Raw genomic sequence first — 15,724 nt, 5'->3', positions numbered from 1 at the left:
TTGTGGTGACATTTCTCATGCTTTGTTTGAAGACTGGGGCGGTTGCTTTTTTACCCAGATGAGTTAGCAAGCAGGTATGAGAGAAAGAAAGGGATGACATCATGTGCCACTAAGGCGGAACCTCATAGGCCACCCCTCCCAGGGACAGATAAGTGTGTGCACGAACACACATGCACACATGCACACACAGACACACCTGGACGAGCAATGGGCATCAGCTGTGATAGGTGTCTTACTGCACAGCCCTGGCATTTGAGGAGGTGAGGGTTTGGCCATGGGTTGTTCTGCCGTCAGGCTGCCTTTAGAAAACCAGGTGCGCAACACAAAGTAGCAAACTCACTTGTCACCATCCCTGCTGGGGCAGGCGTGGGACAGGCACGAGGTGTTGCAGAAACAGAGGAAAAGAGTCCACAGAGGTGACAGAGCAGTTGGCACTCTGCTAGATAAAGAGGTCAGGAGAGGTGACTTCAGACAGAGCCTGCTCATGTAACTCCTGAGGTCAGTAGTGCAAATGCAGCACGGGAAGTGCAGGTCCTGAGCACAGAGGTGATGGAAAAGCTGGGGAAATGCTGTAAGGAGACCTCAGGTTCAGATTAGGAAAGGCCCGGGGTATAACAGTAAGGAATTTGAGTTATGTCATAGCCAGGTGCTACACCAGGAATGGATGGAACACTCCATTACTGTTCCCTGCAGGCTGCCTACAGGAGTCGAATAGCATTCAGGCTTTCAAAAGCATGTCACAGATTGAGTCACAGATACCAAACCGCCACTAACTTGAAAGCTAATAATGTAATGCAGCGTGCGATCAAGTCTCAACCGTTTCAGTTATTCGTCTCTGACGGAAGATTCATAGAGCCAGGAGGGAAGTCCTCCGACACGTTGATGGAGAAAAGCTGGAGGAGGGAAGGGCATGGGGAAGAGGGGGAGCCATGTTAGGATTTGATTCTCTAACACGCGCCTTCTAACTTAAATGCTAATTGACACATGTGAAACATAAAGGCTCTGCACGCAGGGGTTGCCGAACTCTGACCCTTCGCATGCCCTCTACTGTCTAGATGATGTTACTCCCGGCTCCTGAGGAGCAAATGATTTTTTGCTACTTAAATGTTGTATTTACAGAACATCTTAGCCCCCCAGACCTAGCAGCCTTTGAGAAAGGCCAAAGATCTGAGGAGAGGAATCTACCGTTCCTCTTCATCCTTACGTGACTACAGTCACCAGGGTGTGTGTGGTTGCTGAATCCTGCACAGCTTCCGTGACTATGGACTAGGATGGGGTGCTTCCCTCCCTCTCCTGTTCCGCACGGTTACTTTTAAGACCTAAACATTGAAAAGCAATTACTTTATGTGTATGGATATTTTGTCTGCGTGTATGACTGCGCCACCTGTGGACCTTGTGCCAACTGGAATCAGGCTGTTGGGTCCCCTGAAACTGGAGTGGCAGATGGTTGGGAGCCACCGTGGGGGTGCTGGGTCCTCTGGAAGAGCAGCTGGTCCGCTTAACTATGGATCCAACTCTCCAGACCCTATTCTCAAGACCATTGCTTCCTAGGGTAGCGGCGGCCGCTAACGACTAAGGGAAGACCTGTAAAGACAGTGCCAACAAGAGGAAAGCCAGCAGTCTAACATCCTGGCTCTGAGATGCTCAGAGGAGATAGTCACCACCTGCCCTTCAAGCCTTAACATAGCCATCACTGTCCCTAGGGGGTTCACTGCAGTGCCTCAAGGCACACGGTGCACAGTTTGAGAACCATAGGTCTACAAACCACAGGCAGCAGGCTCTCTGAAGCTCTCCCTGACACACGAATATGAAATGTGTGGTGCAGATACACATGGGTGTCTGGGCGTTCACACTCTTGCCTTGCTCTCCGCCAGCACGGCAGGGAATGAGGAGGCAGCTAGCCTCCTCATTCATCCTCTGGATGTGTATTTGGAGCTAGTCTTTCAACTTCAAAGTACTTGGTGGGGGGTTGGGGGGGATGGTCTGCCTAGCAGACCTGCCTCATTGGGAGCCAGAACCACCTGTTTAGTTCTGTCAGGCCCAGACCCTTTATGTAATGCAACACTGTTTCTCCCTAGCCATGGCAGTGAACTACCGGCTTTCACAGGCAACAGCTATGAGAACGCCCATGGTGTTTCTTTTCTCTTCCCAGTATGGTCGGACTCCTCTCCACCTTGCAGCCAACAACGGGATCCTAGATGTGGTCCGCTACCTCTGCCTGATGGGCGCCAACGTGGAGGCTCTGACCTTGGTGAGTACCAGGCAGGGGCAGGTGTTTAGCCTCAGAGAGAGCCATGGAAACTTCTCATGCCTCAAGGGCACGAGGAGAGAGGTATTGCCTGGCAACTGCATTCTAAAGCAGACAGGCTGCTCTTAAGCTCCAGCCCTCCACGGCAGTTACATAAACATTTGCCCACACAGACCTAGTTTAATATCTAGTTAATGTTTCATCCTCTCTCATCTCACCAGCCCCGCTCCGCCAGCCAGCGACCCGCTGGTTCACACTGGCCTTTTGTTTACCGTGTTACACAACAGTGCCTCTTAGCTTTCTATCCCACGTATAGATTTCCCTTTCGTAAGTGCTTCCCGTTGGCCCCAGGGCGCAAGAGGCCCAGTGCCCTGTGGGAGGAGCTGGATCCCCTGTGTGGTCTTGGGGCATGAGCAACCTAGAGGCAAAGGGCTGGTGCCTACAGTTTAGAGTCTGCCTTTGCTGCTGGGACCGAAATTTATTTCTAAGCAAGATGTAGTCTGTTCCTCTGGCTTCTCATTTTAGGCTTAGTGCCACCCTCCCACCCCCCACCCCAGAAGAAACCATTTCTTTCATATTTCATAAAATACCATGGATAAGAGTTTGGCCAACAGCGGTTCAGTTGTAGCCATGAAATATTGCTTGAGTTGTTGCTGGCCCTACAGTGGGTTAATTACCCGAGTGTGTGGGGTCCTGACATTCGCAGATCTGAACTTTACCACCTGCCTTGAAGGAGATTACATGGTGTTTGATGTGGCAGCTACCTGAGGCTCTGAGGTTCTTGGAGATCTTCAAAGTCTTGAAGGAGCTGGCCCATAGAGCTCAATCTAGCCTGCCACTTGCTTTTGTAAATCAAATTTCCCTGAGGCACAGATATGCCCATTAATTTATACCATTGTCTTTGGCTATCCATGCTGCAGAGGCCTAAATACCCGGCATGGTTCTAGAGAGAGAGAGAGAGAGAGAGAGAGAGAGAGAGAGAGAGAGAGAGAGAGAGAATGCACTGACCTATGGTGCTATACCTTCCTCCCTGTTTGTGTGTAGGTCTTTGCTCTCTGTCTGTGTTTAGGTCTTTGCAGTACCATTCACTCTCAATATGTAAACACGGGCCTGTTCTGTGCAGTGTTGGGCTCTGCAGGCACAGACACGAATAAGTCTGGGCATAGAATGGGTGCACATCTCAGGGTGCTGGCTCACCCCTGCCACACAAGAATCTGTTAGACCCAGGTATATTCATTAACCTTTACCTACAGGTTAGTTATCCTGAGGTAAAGCATATTTGTCTCAGATGATGGCTTATGGGGAAATAAAAACCAGGGTGACTCAGAAGATGCTATCAGCTGTTGGATCCAGAAGTGTGTGCGGCCTTTGGTCCCTTTGTCTTGCTCCGTGAGCCCATGTTCCTCCCCCTCACTCTTTCCTGCAGTGCTGTCTTCACCGCTTCCCACCACTCCCTGCTCATACCGCCTCCCTGTCTCCCAACCCTTTCAGCTTCTAGAGAGGCCCAGTGTCTTCTGTCTGTACGTAGCCTCATTTACTCTGATGCTTGCCCCACACAGGGAACCTTTTAGAGAATGAGAAAGGATTACCGACCAGAGAGTCTTTGACCATCCGTAGTTACGGGGTGGAGCAAGAGTGATGTCAGATAAGAGTGGGGACTGGGAGGTGGGTGGAGCTGTCTTCTCTGCAGCAGCTGGTCATGAAGTCTGGCAGCTGAGTAGTCAGGAAGTGGGCGTGGCTCATGAAAAGCATTAGGCTAAGAGGCCTGAGCTTGGTGGCCACCCACTCCTGTCTAGATTACGGAGACCATGCTGGAGACAGAATGGAGAGCCTCCCATCAGCGAGCAGGCCTGGTGGGCATCTGGCCTCCTAGCAGAGGGAAGGCAGGCATCTTCCTCTTTGAACAGGGATGACCTCGTGTGAGGAGTGGGGTGACCGTGTACTGAGGACATCACTGAGGGACAAAAGCGAATGGTGTGTCTGTCATTTTGAATTTTCTAGCAGCCGCATCAAAGAAGAAGCAGACAAACCGACTTTCCGTAGTGTGTGAGGGATCTCATTTCAATGGGATCATTTTGAGATTATTAATATTTTTCATATTCTCTTATCTGTACTGGGTTTTTACTGCCTTGTATATCCTGTGCTGACAGCCATCTTTTCAGGAACACATTTCAGACCTGTGCCTGAGGATGCTGCCCTGTGGAACAGCCAACTGTAACTTTTTCTCGCTTCTGAGCAGACTGTACAGTTAACATTTGGCTCCACGGCGCCCCCTAGTGTCACCTTTAGATTCTGAGCTCCCCTGGCTTCTCCTCCTCCACTGATTCAGCAGAGACCCCAGTCACCTTTCGGGAGCTGCTTCTTTTATTATAAACTAAAACAAAGATGACAAAAGAAGCGACCAGGTGCGGGGGCGCTCGCCTTTGATACCAGCGCTCGGGAGGCCAAGGAAGGCAACTTTCTATATTGAGAGTTCTAGGCCAGCCAGAACTGTAAAAATAAAATAAACCAGTGTGTGACCAAAATGATCAAGTGTGGTAAATCATTGTTATAGGTCTACACGGGCATGAAACAACTTTAGGAGCCACCCCAGGAGCCAGTGGCTTGACTCCACAGTGCCTGCTTTCTCTGGATGTAACCAGTCTCTGACTTCTCTCTTCCTCTCTTTGCCTGCTCATCCTGCTCAGCAGGTGCTAGTGGCTCCAATTAATCCTGTTTCTTCTCTTCAGCCTTCCATGCACTCGGTTCTCCTTTGCTCCTGTCTGCCCATGGTTCTTCTTCCTGTCCTCTCCAGGACACCTGCTCTATTGTCTGGCCTCCCTTCTCTACTCTTTGAGCCCCAGGTTTGCAGCTTCGCTTGAGTACCAAGCCTGCATCCAAGTCTCTGGACTTGCATGTCCTCAGAGCTCAGCCTTGGGTGCCATCTTGGAAAGTCTAAGGTACCCGTTTCCTCCTCTTCTTCCTCAATGTGTCCCGTGCTAATGAAGCCTGGGACGGTTTGATGGGAACTCTCAGTTGGGGGTACAGTGTCCTGTAAGGAACTCAGTTCAGCCCAGAGTAAAGGACATGTTCTGGCCTGCCTGTTGGATCCATCTCAGAACTTTAGGGTCACAGTAAGAGTAGGGTGGCCCTGAATTTACAGCGCTACAGTCTGGGGAGAGCATTCATTCTCAGCTTGGCAGTCTTGTCCCCAGAAGACACGTGGAATTATCTGGAGACGTGGTTGATTTTTAAGCTGGAGGTTGAGGGATGTTACAGGCACCTTGGTAGACTTCAGAGGTGTTATTAACACCGTAGAAGGCTGACGATGGCTTTCCACAGCAGAGAATAACATAGTCCACTAGATTTGTTGGTCCAGAGAGACCCCATGTGTATCCCAGGAGCAATTAGAGCTGAGGAACTGGGAGTCTGGCAGGTAGACAGACTTTGGATGTTCCAACTCCGTTGCTGTAAAATTATAAAAAATAAAATGTTGTCTATTACCCCGCACTAGGTCCGGTGCCCCAAGATATCTGGTAGATATCTTCATCTCAGTCAGCAAAGCGTCTCACCCACTCTGCTCCATCCCATACCACACTGCCGATGGCTTCTCTCTGAGCCTGACAGCAATCTCTACCCATCTAGTTCCCAAGGCAGGTTGCCACCATGCCAGACATAGACATGTCTCTAGCTACCACATATTCTCATAAATTAAATCACCACATGAAAGAACACACAACACAATAACCTCTGATCCAATTGATAAGATGTAATTGCCCACCTAGACACACAAAGCCCTGTACACATACATACCTTAAAAGTATTCATAACAACCTGTAAATGTGCAGAGAGGAATCTTAACATCAGCCTCCATGTTCTCTCCACTGCTTCCTCTCCCTCTTGTTCCCGTCTCCTCCTCTTCTCTAAAACTTTTCTCCCACCCATCCTTCCTTCTTATCCAATGACAGGCCTTGTTCTATCTTGTACCTGCCTTCACCTGCGTGATGACATCGTCCTACACAACTCTTCACGGGATGTCGTGCCTTCAAATGTTGATAATTAGACCATAACTCTTTTTCTTCTCTTAAAAAGGTGTCTTCATTTTTTTAATTGGATTTTAGGGCTGTATAAAACTTTAGCCTGACAGTGGTATCTAGCTTCCTAGTTGTGGAGGGGGCACAGCCACAGCTCCTGTCCCCACAAGTGACTGGGATATGCTCGTGCTGCACTGAGAACTGGATCAGGTCTGGACCAGAAGGTTCTCAGGAGACGTGCATGTTCATGGTATAGAAACAAGAGTAGGTCCCTTCATATGAAACCACAGCTTCAGGAAAAGTCTCTAATCTAACAGTAAATGTCACAGTGCTGCGGGGCCTTAGGTCTCTGCTTGGTGTTTTTCAGCAACCTTAAATCAACCTGTGCTAGACTAAGTGTTCTTTGGAAGGTACGGTGATTACCAGCCTTGGTGTAGTGTGAGGACCAGGTTTTGTGTGTGTAAGAACTGAAAGATGGGAGCTTACTGAGGCAGACTGTCTCAGCCGCAGCCGCTGAGACAGCAGCTCAGGTAGGGGCTAGTCAGAGGAGAAGGCTACACTCCGAATCCATGCATTGAGCATCTATCTTTCTGTTGTCACCTTGGGACACTACCGCATCCTTGCTCTGGCATCTTTCTCTTCTGAGCCACCAACTAAAATAAGGATTCCCTAGGCAAAGAAACAGGCGAAGGAGGACTTAGTGTTTACCCGACTTTCTTCTAACCCTGCTGTGCCCGTTTTCTGCTTGGATCCAGCATGTTGGGGTCACATGCAGCTCTGTGACACTGATCACCTGTCTCCTACAGGATGGCAAGACGGCCGAGGACCTCGCCAAGGCAGAGCAGCACGAGCACGTGGCAGGGCTCCTGGCAAGACTGCGGAAGGTGAGCCTTCACTCGAGGCCTTGGCTTGTTTTTATGTGAGAAGTTCTCAGTGTTTCCCTCATAGAAGGAGGCATTGGTCTAGGAAGATCATCTTTCCTTGTCCTGTCAGTTGGCACACACGCATTAGTGTCGACAGGGTTTCGTCTGCAGTTGGCGTAAAGACAAATTTGGGGGCTGGATGGATGAGCTCAGTGGTTAAGTGCAATGGTTGCTCTTGCACAGGGCCAGGGTTCAAATCCTGGCACCCACATGGTAGCTCATTTGTAAGCCCCGTGTTTGCAGGAGATCCGGCATGCAATGCTGGTCTCCACAGGCACCAGGCATGCAGGCGTCATACAGACAGACACACAGACTGGTATGATGTTCTCCCCATCGCTGTGCTGGTTTTGTTTCCCTAGCCCTCTCTATGCTAACCACCCCCACAGTGGAGGGGGAAGAACACTGGTGGTGTCCCTTCTCCTGTTTTGTTTCGAGTTCCCAGGTCAGTTAATCTCCTGTTTATCAAATCACAGCATTGTAAAGTTCATAAAAACAGAAAAATAAGTAAACACGGGTGGCGGATTTGCAACCCACATCTTGTATCAAGGGACTTCAAATGCTTAAAACCCTTTTGGCTGAAATATCTGTTCATTTACACACAAAGTTGTTCACTGCAGTTCTGTTTAGCCGGGTTACCAACACTAATGCGTTGCGTATTGTCATAGAGAACAGGATGCTGTTTGGCCTTTAGAAATACTTACAAAGAGATAGTAAGTATGAGAGTTTAATGCTTGGGATGTTTGTAGGCCGAAGCAAAAGGATAAAATGATAAATTGTACATTTTAACCCTTACCCTGGGTCTGGAGATGTAGCTCAGTTGGTAGAGAGCTTACAGAACATTCAAGAAGACTTGACTTCCATTCATAGCATGGAGGGGTGCTGCTTACTGGATTGTTCCCTGTGGCTTGCTCAACCTGCTTTTTTATAGAACCCCAGACTGCCTGCCCAGGGGTAGCACTACCAATAGAGGGCTGGACTCTCCCAAATTAATCAGGAAAATACCTCACGTGTCAGCTTAATGGAGGCAATACCAATCGAGGGTCCCTCTTCGGAGGTGACTCTAATTTATATCAAGTTAACAAGAACCAATAAGCCCAGGTGGCCTAGATTCTGAGCCCAGCCCCCATGAAGCTCTTGCTGGATAAACTGGCCCATTGCTCACCAGCCCTGGGTGCCTTGGCATCTGCATCCGACCCTTGAGCAGAGGCGCCAGCTCAGAGAATGGTAATGAACGCCAAGAGATGTCTGGAGATCAGCACCTGAGCCCAGTGAGCACCACGGCTGGCATGGCATCCTGAAGAGCATTTTTAGAGAGGACCACAGCGAATGTGGTGGGGGCCCTGGACTCCTGTGATTGGCACTGACATTTTACATCCCCGGGGTTCACAGAGGAGGATGTTCCTGCAGGATACCAGGCCTCAAAGAGATAGAGGGAAATTAGCACAAAGCGGAGAGTCCCATATCCTGAGATCTCTGCATCCTTGGTCTCTCTGTGAGCATGGGGCCTTTGCTGTGTGGATTTCCAGCCAGCCTGGGGACACCTCTGACCCGGCGCTGAGCCCTTCTGCCTAGTCGCAGGTCAGATCAGTCCCTAGTGTTCCCAGCTGGGGCTTCTGTTTCATCAGGCAGGGTTTTATGGAATTCTTGTTCAATGGGACACACTTGCCTCCATCGTCCTCCCCTCCTGGTGTGAGGCAGAGCTCTGTTGACCCATTCTTTCCTTCAGATCTCCTTCAGATTTAAAAAACTAAGTCCCTAACTGAATAACTCATCAGCACTTGGAAGCACCTGATTAGAAGATTTGCTTTCGGAAGTCAAAGCAAAAGCATTGGGGATGGAGGGCGAGGGCAGAAGCTTGCTGCAGAAACCACCAGAGTCTGCAGAGAAAGCCTGGGGATAGGTTACTTTACAGTTATCATTCCAGACACCAGGAGGCGAGACTGTTCAAAGAGTACAGTGCAGGGGAGAGGGGAGGCTGCAGTGTCCCCTGTGCTTTCTGCCTTCCCACCATGCTCCACAGTCACCTTTACCAGGGTACTCCTGCCATTCATTGTGGGTGGGTGGGACACCCTGTCTTTGCAGAATACTTTGGTCCCTGGCCTCCAGGTCAGTGTTGTGGTGGCTCTGTTTCCTTTCCTTGGGTGGAAACCAAAGATGACCTCTACACCTTGTGCAGTGTTCTCCACCAGTGTTAGAGCCACTCAAGAGAGAGGTGGGCCTTGACCTCCCTCTCATGGGTACCATTCCATGTGGTCTCTGCCTAGGAAGTTAACAGAGGCCCAGCCCTGTGTTTTCACCACCTGGGAATGTAGTTTTGAACTTTGCTGTGAAGGAAATAGGAACTGGCTTATGGAAATAAAACCAAAGCCATTTTATCACTGACACCAGTGAATGAGAGTCAATAGAGTCCTTGCTCATCACTGTGCAGTGAGAGGCTAACACAGGACTAGGCAGGACTTTGGAGCCTCACATTAAGGGAACCTTAGGAGCTTCTCTGTGGAAGGAGTTAGACTCCTAGGGACGCAGGCCAAGGCTAGGACCACGAAGCACCAGGCAGAGCTGAGCTGTGTGGAGCCTGCACTGGCCTAGTTCAATATGGAGGACTTGGGACATTTGGTACTGTCTCTGATAGCTAGCCACAGGTGTCTCCTTCCAGCTCGGTGACATCCGTCACTCTAGGCTCTGCTAGCTGGATGTGGTGGGAATGCTTACAGCATTCCATCCCGTAGCCCCCTCAGGTGAGTCTCCTCTGTCTATGGAGCTTGTTTGGTGGGCTCTAAGCCCTCTGGCTGCTCCTTCCCAGAGGAACGAACAGGAGGAAGCTCTCCTATCTCATGCAGAAACCTCCAGGAAACAGCTCGTTCAGTCCGTCCACCGCACTGACCTGGGCTGTGGTGACTAGGCAGACCCAGTCTCTTCACCCAAATGCAAGGAAAGGGAAGGCCGTAGGGAGTGGGCTGCATGCTAGCCGTGGCCTTGAAGTTCATTTTTTCTTGGACTCTGTCCCTGCCAGTTCCATGTTTATCAGGGCTTTGGGGACTTGGTTTACTTGGTTTGCCTCATTAGTTGTATTTTTTTTTTTCTTAAACCGATATTTAGGGTAGGCACCTTCTCTCAAACCCAAGAATAAGACAAGGAGGCGCTTGTGAATGTTTTGGAAAATGGACACTGTTGTGTGTTGCCCATAATTAAAATTCACCTGGAGTGAAGGACATTTGCATAATTAGAATTCTCACTCTATTTGGGCCCAACAGCTTCCACCACCACACGCCGCCGGAAGCCACAGTCTCTTCTCTCTTCTCGGTGCTCTTATCTGGCTTCTCCAGATTGTCAGGTCGCTTCCTTTCCAGCCCGTGGGCTTAGTCATCTTTCCTTTGGGGAAAATGAAAGCTAATTTGCCAGGGGAAAGGTGCTGAGGAAAGAAAACTGTAAACCCAGAGACCCGCCTGAACCTGGTGGTGACAGGATCTGGAGGAGTGAGTGGCAGGGAGCCCTGCTAGTGGAAGCTCGGATAGCCAGTGTGGTGCTGGGCTTGGCTGGGACCATGCAGGCCAGTTGCTCTGAGTCTTGGGTAAGAGAGCAGGCAGAGAGGGTAACTTCCTCAGCAAGAACTTAAAGCAAGCAATGGAAGCTCATCGGCGGTGAGCATAACCTGTGCTGTTACAAACCCGCCTGGAAGGTTCTCGCTCATAAACCTGCACTCTTGGTGATGGGGAGGGGGGTGTGCTGTCTGACATGTCCAGCCTGCATGGAGGACTCACCCAAACCTTTAATTCCCCTGGGCCTTGTGTGTGGCCCAGTCACACCCACAGACCCAGGAGACACACACTGGAGGACATTGTAGGACCTGAGAAAAATTGCATTACCACAGTTACCCCAGCTTGCTACTCCTGAGTTCTGGCTGGACAAGCTCCTGCCTTGCCCCGTCACCGAGGGCCTGGCCAGGCTGGCTTTGTGGTCAGGTCTAGGCTCAGAGCTTCTGCTGTGTATTCATTTCGGTGTCTGTTTATTATTGTGTTTCCTTCCAAAACAATTAACACACACAGCATTCGCTATAGCTGGCCTAGTGCCATCCCTTAGGGTAGGAAAACAGTTCACTGGGTTGGTGAAAACCCGCTTTCTAGGGAGTTCCCCTGTGGGCTCCTCAGCTTGTCCCTGCTGTGCCATCTGGCGGCCACAAGCGAGGATGTGCTGACCTCCAGTGGAGGGCTATCAGAAACTTCCGTCAATGGCAGGTTGTATCCAACTCCATGGGTTTAGATTCTAAAGTGACGAGGACGAGGTTAGATTCCCTCGGGTATGAGGACTCTTTCCTTTTCCCTGCTTTTCAAGACCGTAGTGTATTCTGCCCGCCTCAATGAGAAAATGGTTCTCCTGGCTTATGGTCTAAAACAGTGGTTCTCAACCTGTGAGTTTTGACCCTCTGGGGTTTCAAATGACCTTTCACAGGGTCCCCTAAGGCCACCAGAAAACACAGGCACTTCCAGCACGACTCATAGCAGAAGAAAGATTAGGTATAAAGTAGCCACAAAATTAATATTATGGTGGTGGGGCATCACAACACGAACTGTAATAAAAGGCCATTGCATTAGGAAGGTTAAGAACCATTAAACCCCACAGGCCAAAGTCACTATCTCTTGGTGGACAGAAAAAGAAATATGAAAGGGACCTGGGCACAGGCAGGAGGCAGGTGACATAGGGGTCTGATGTCCCTGGGTCCCCACTCGAGAAGTTGGAACAAGTGTTTGCTTGTGTGGTCTCCCAGAGTCTAGGGCCTCACAAAAGCCAAGGTGTAAATTAAGCAAAATGCTGCTTTCCTTGATAAGACAGGATGTCTTGAGTCAGTTGTTAGTCTAGAAGTAGCTTGTTGGCATGAGATTCAGAGAGGACCACAGCCTCTTTCACTTAAGTCTCATCAACCAAAAGCTGTCCTTCTAAGAAAAAGTCTTAGACCAGCAGTAGCTCTTAGTATGCAGGTGAGCGTGATCACTGCTCCCAACAGTCCCTTGAAATGAAACCACAGTGAGGTACAAAATCCGCATGCCACAACCCCGTGGAGACAGAAGTAGTGAGGGCCTTCTTCTCATTTTGCACACTTCCCTAGTGACGGTTTATAAATCTTACTAAAGTCAAGAAGCCCCCACAGCTACACTGTGTTTGAGACAGGGACCCAGTAGGGCTGTGTCTTGGACATGAGACAAGCTATGGATGGCTGTGTGGTCCTCTATGTTTGAGGCTCCAGCACATAGCTTGAGATTCCGCTTCTGTCTGTGTGTGTCTTTCTTTATCTGTTCCCCCCGTCTGCCTCCCTTTCACACTCCAGGGTGGGTAGAGGATACAGTGGTAAATTCTGCTCTGCTCTGTGTCTGTGGGTCTCAGTTTCCTTATCTCAAAAGGGAGGATCAGGCAGCCTTTGTGGCCGTCACCTGAGAGTCACGGCATGCCTTCTGTAATGGCATCCCACTGATCTGAAGTGAGTTCCTTACCCAAGAACAGCATGCAGATACTTCTCAGTAGACTCACCGATGCGAAGGTAGCAGACTTGGAAGAGAAATGTGTGCAGGAAAGTACGACGTGTCTCTGCGAACATGCTGACACGAGGCACACGGTAGTGATCTAGGGAGAGTCTGCCACGGCCTTGGAGTGACTGTGTATGTTTACCAGCGGGGCCAATTGGATGGATGGCATGACAACTCAAACAGCATGGTTTCAGGGCTACAAGGGATTCAAGAGTCTCAATGGATAAAGGCAAATCAAAATTTTAAACAGGTCCAGGAAGATGACCTAAGAAATAAAGGTGTCTGCCATCAAGCCTGAGGGGAAGGACAGAACTGTCCCTCACAAGCTGTCCTCTAACTCTTTCTGCATATGTGTCACATCAGAGGGAAACTCCTGCAGGCAGCCCAATGAAGGAGGAGATGTGTCATATCTACTTGAAATAGCTTCAAACAGATTCTTATTAGAGAAAGAACACGTGATGTAAAAATGAGGCAGGCGAGGAGGTCAGGATGAGAGAGACATTGTAGTATGAAGGATGCCTGAGCACACAGACGTGATGTGATGCTTGGGCCAGGAAGTGGCCTTGTTGGAGTAGGTGTGCCATTATGGGCGTGGGCTTAAGACCCACATCCTAGATGCCAGGAAGTCAGTCTTCCTCTGCAGCCTTCAGATGAAGATGTAGAACTCTCCCCTCCTCCTGCACCATGCCTGCTTAGATGCTGCCATGTTCCCGGCTTGCTGATGATGGACTGAACCTCTGAACCTGTAAGCCAGCTCCAATTAAATGTTGTCCTTCTAAGAGTTGCCTTGGTCATGGTGTCTGTTCACAGAAGTGAAACTCTGACTAAGACACTTGAGGGGAACTCTCTGAACATGCTGTGCCTCTTGATAAAAACATCCCATCCAGAGCACCTGTTATGCCCTACAGCCGGTCCACATGGCTGCATCTCTTCTAAATTTCCTAGTTTTCAGCACGAAGCTTCCTACTTGCAGGTTGCTGTGTTTATGCACAGACAAATGGCTGAGTGAATCTAAGGATTGGCTTGTTCTGGGGAGACTTATACTTCTCTTCACTGGTCCAAGAAAGAATAGAGCAAGACCACTCTGCTGTCCTTCAGCCCTCCCACATTGACTTGTGAGACCCTCTCTCCAGACTCATAAAAGAGTAGGCCCTGCCCCCTTGTGGTATAGTCATAAAGAAACTAGACCTTTCTTTTTTTTTTTTTTTTTTTTTGTGGTGATTTGGTTTCTTTTTTTTTTTTTTTTTTCTTTCTTTTTTTTATTAACTTGAGTATTTCTTATATACATTTCGAGTGTTATTCCCTTTCCCGGTTTCCGGGCAAACATCCCCCTCCCCCCTCCCCTTCCTTATGGGTGTTCCCCTCCCAACCCTCCCCCCATTGCCGCCCTCCCCCCATAGACTAGTTCACTGTGGGTTCAGTCTTAGCAGGACCCAGGGCTTCCCCTTCCACTGGTGCTCTTACTAGGATATTCATTGCTACCTATGGGGTCAGAGTCCAGGGTCGGTCCATGTATAGTCTTTAGGTAGTGGCTTAGTCCCTGGAAGCTCTGGTTGCTTGGCATTGTTGTACTTTTGGGGTCTCGAGCCCCTTCAAGCTCTTCCAGTTCTTTCTCTGATTCCTTCAATAGGGGACCTATTCTCAGTTCAGTGGTTTGCTGCTGGCATTCGCCTCTATATTTGCTGTATTCTGGCTGTGTCTCTCAGGAGCGATCTACATCCGGCTCCTGTCGGTCTACACTTCTTTGCTTCATCCATCTTGTCTAATTGGGTGGCTGTATATGTATGGGCCACATGTGGGGCAGGCTCTGAATGGGTGTTCCTTCAGTCTCTGTTTTAATCTTTGCCTCTCCCTTCCCTGCCAAGGGTATTCTTTTTCCTCATTTAAAGAAGGAGTGAAGCATTCACATTTTGATCATCCGTCTTGAGTTTCGTTTGTTCTAGGGATCTAGGGTAATTCAAGCATTTGGGCTAATAGCCACTTATCAATGAGTGCATACCATGTATGTCTTTCTGTGATTGGGTTAGCTCACTCAGGATGATATTTTCCAGTTCCAACCATTTGCCTACGAATTTCATAAACTCGTTGTTTTTGATAGCTGAGTAATATTCCATTGTGTAGATGTACCACATTTTCTGTATCCATTCCTCTGTTGAAGGGCATCTGGGTTCTTTCCAGCTTCTGGCTATTATAAATAAGGCTGCGATGAACATAGTGGAGCACGTGTCTCTTTTATATGTTGGGGCATCTTTTGGGTATATGCCCAAGAGAGGTATGGCTGGATCATCAGGCAGTTCAATGTCCAATTTTCTGAGGAACCTCCAGACTGATTTCCAGAATGGTTTTACCAGTCTGCAATCCCACCAACAATGGAGGAGTGTTCCTCTTTCTCCACATCCTCGCCAGCATCTGCTGTCACCTGAGTTTTTGATCTTAGCCAATCGCACTGGTGTGAGGTGAAATCTCAGGGTTGTTTTGATTTGCATTTCCCTTATGACTAAAGATGTTGAACATTTCTTTAGGTGTTTCTCAGCCATTCGGCATTCCTCAGCTGTGAATTCTTTGTTTAGCTCTGAACCCCATTTTTTAATAGGGTTATTTGTTTCCCTGCGGTCTAACTTCTTGAGTTCTTTGTATATTTTGGAAATAAGGCCTCTATCTGTTGTAGGATTGGTAAAGATCTTTTCCCAATCTGTTGGTTGCCGTTTTGTCCAAACAACAGTGTCCTTTGCCTTACAGAAGCTTTGCAGTTTTATGAGATCCCATTTGTCGATTCTTGATCTTAGAGCATAAGCCATTGGTGTTTTGTTCAGGAAATTTTTTCCAGTGCCCATGTGTTCCAGATGCTTCCCTAGTTTTTCTTCTATTAGTTTGAGTGTGTCTGGTTTGATGTGGAGGTCCTTGATCCACTTGGACTTAAGCTTTGTACAGGGTGATAAGGATGGATCGATCTGCATTCTTCTACATGTTGCCCTCCAGTTGAACCAGCACCATTTGCTGAAAATGCTATCTTTTTTCCAT

General features: G+C 48.9%; 1 protein-coding gene across 5 annotated transcripts in view; it reads left to right on the top strand.

Moving 5' to 3' along the window:
- Dapk1 (death associated protein kinase 1) overlaps nt 1-15,724 on the top strand; it is a 161,033-nt gene that overhangs the window by 122,549 nt on the left and 22,760 nt on the right. For all 5 annotated transcript variants that reach the window (NM_001107335.2, XM_063276328.1, XM_063276329.1 and 2 more), the window contains 2 exons: nt 2,153-2,251; nt 7,068-7,145. In NM_001107335.2, the coding sequence (NP_001100805.2) occupies nt 2,153-2,251; nt 7,068-7,145 (177 nt within the window). The remainder of the gene's footprint in view (nt 1-2,152; nt 2,252-7,067; nt 7,146-15,724) is intronic.

The sequence above is a fragment of the Rattus norvegicus genome, chromosome 17 (assembly GCF_036323735.1).
Source record: "Rattus norvegicus strain BN/NHsdMcwi chromosome 17, GRCr8, whole genome shotgun sequence".
NCBI classification, from domain to species: domain Eukaryota; kingdom Metazoa; phylum Chordata; class Mammalia; order Rodentia; family Muridae; genus Rattus; species Rattus norvegicus.
This window is presented reverse-complemented; position numbering and strand designations above follow the sequence as displayed.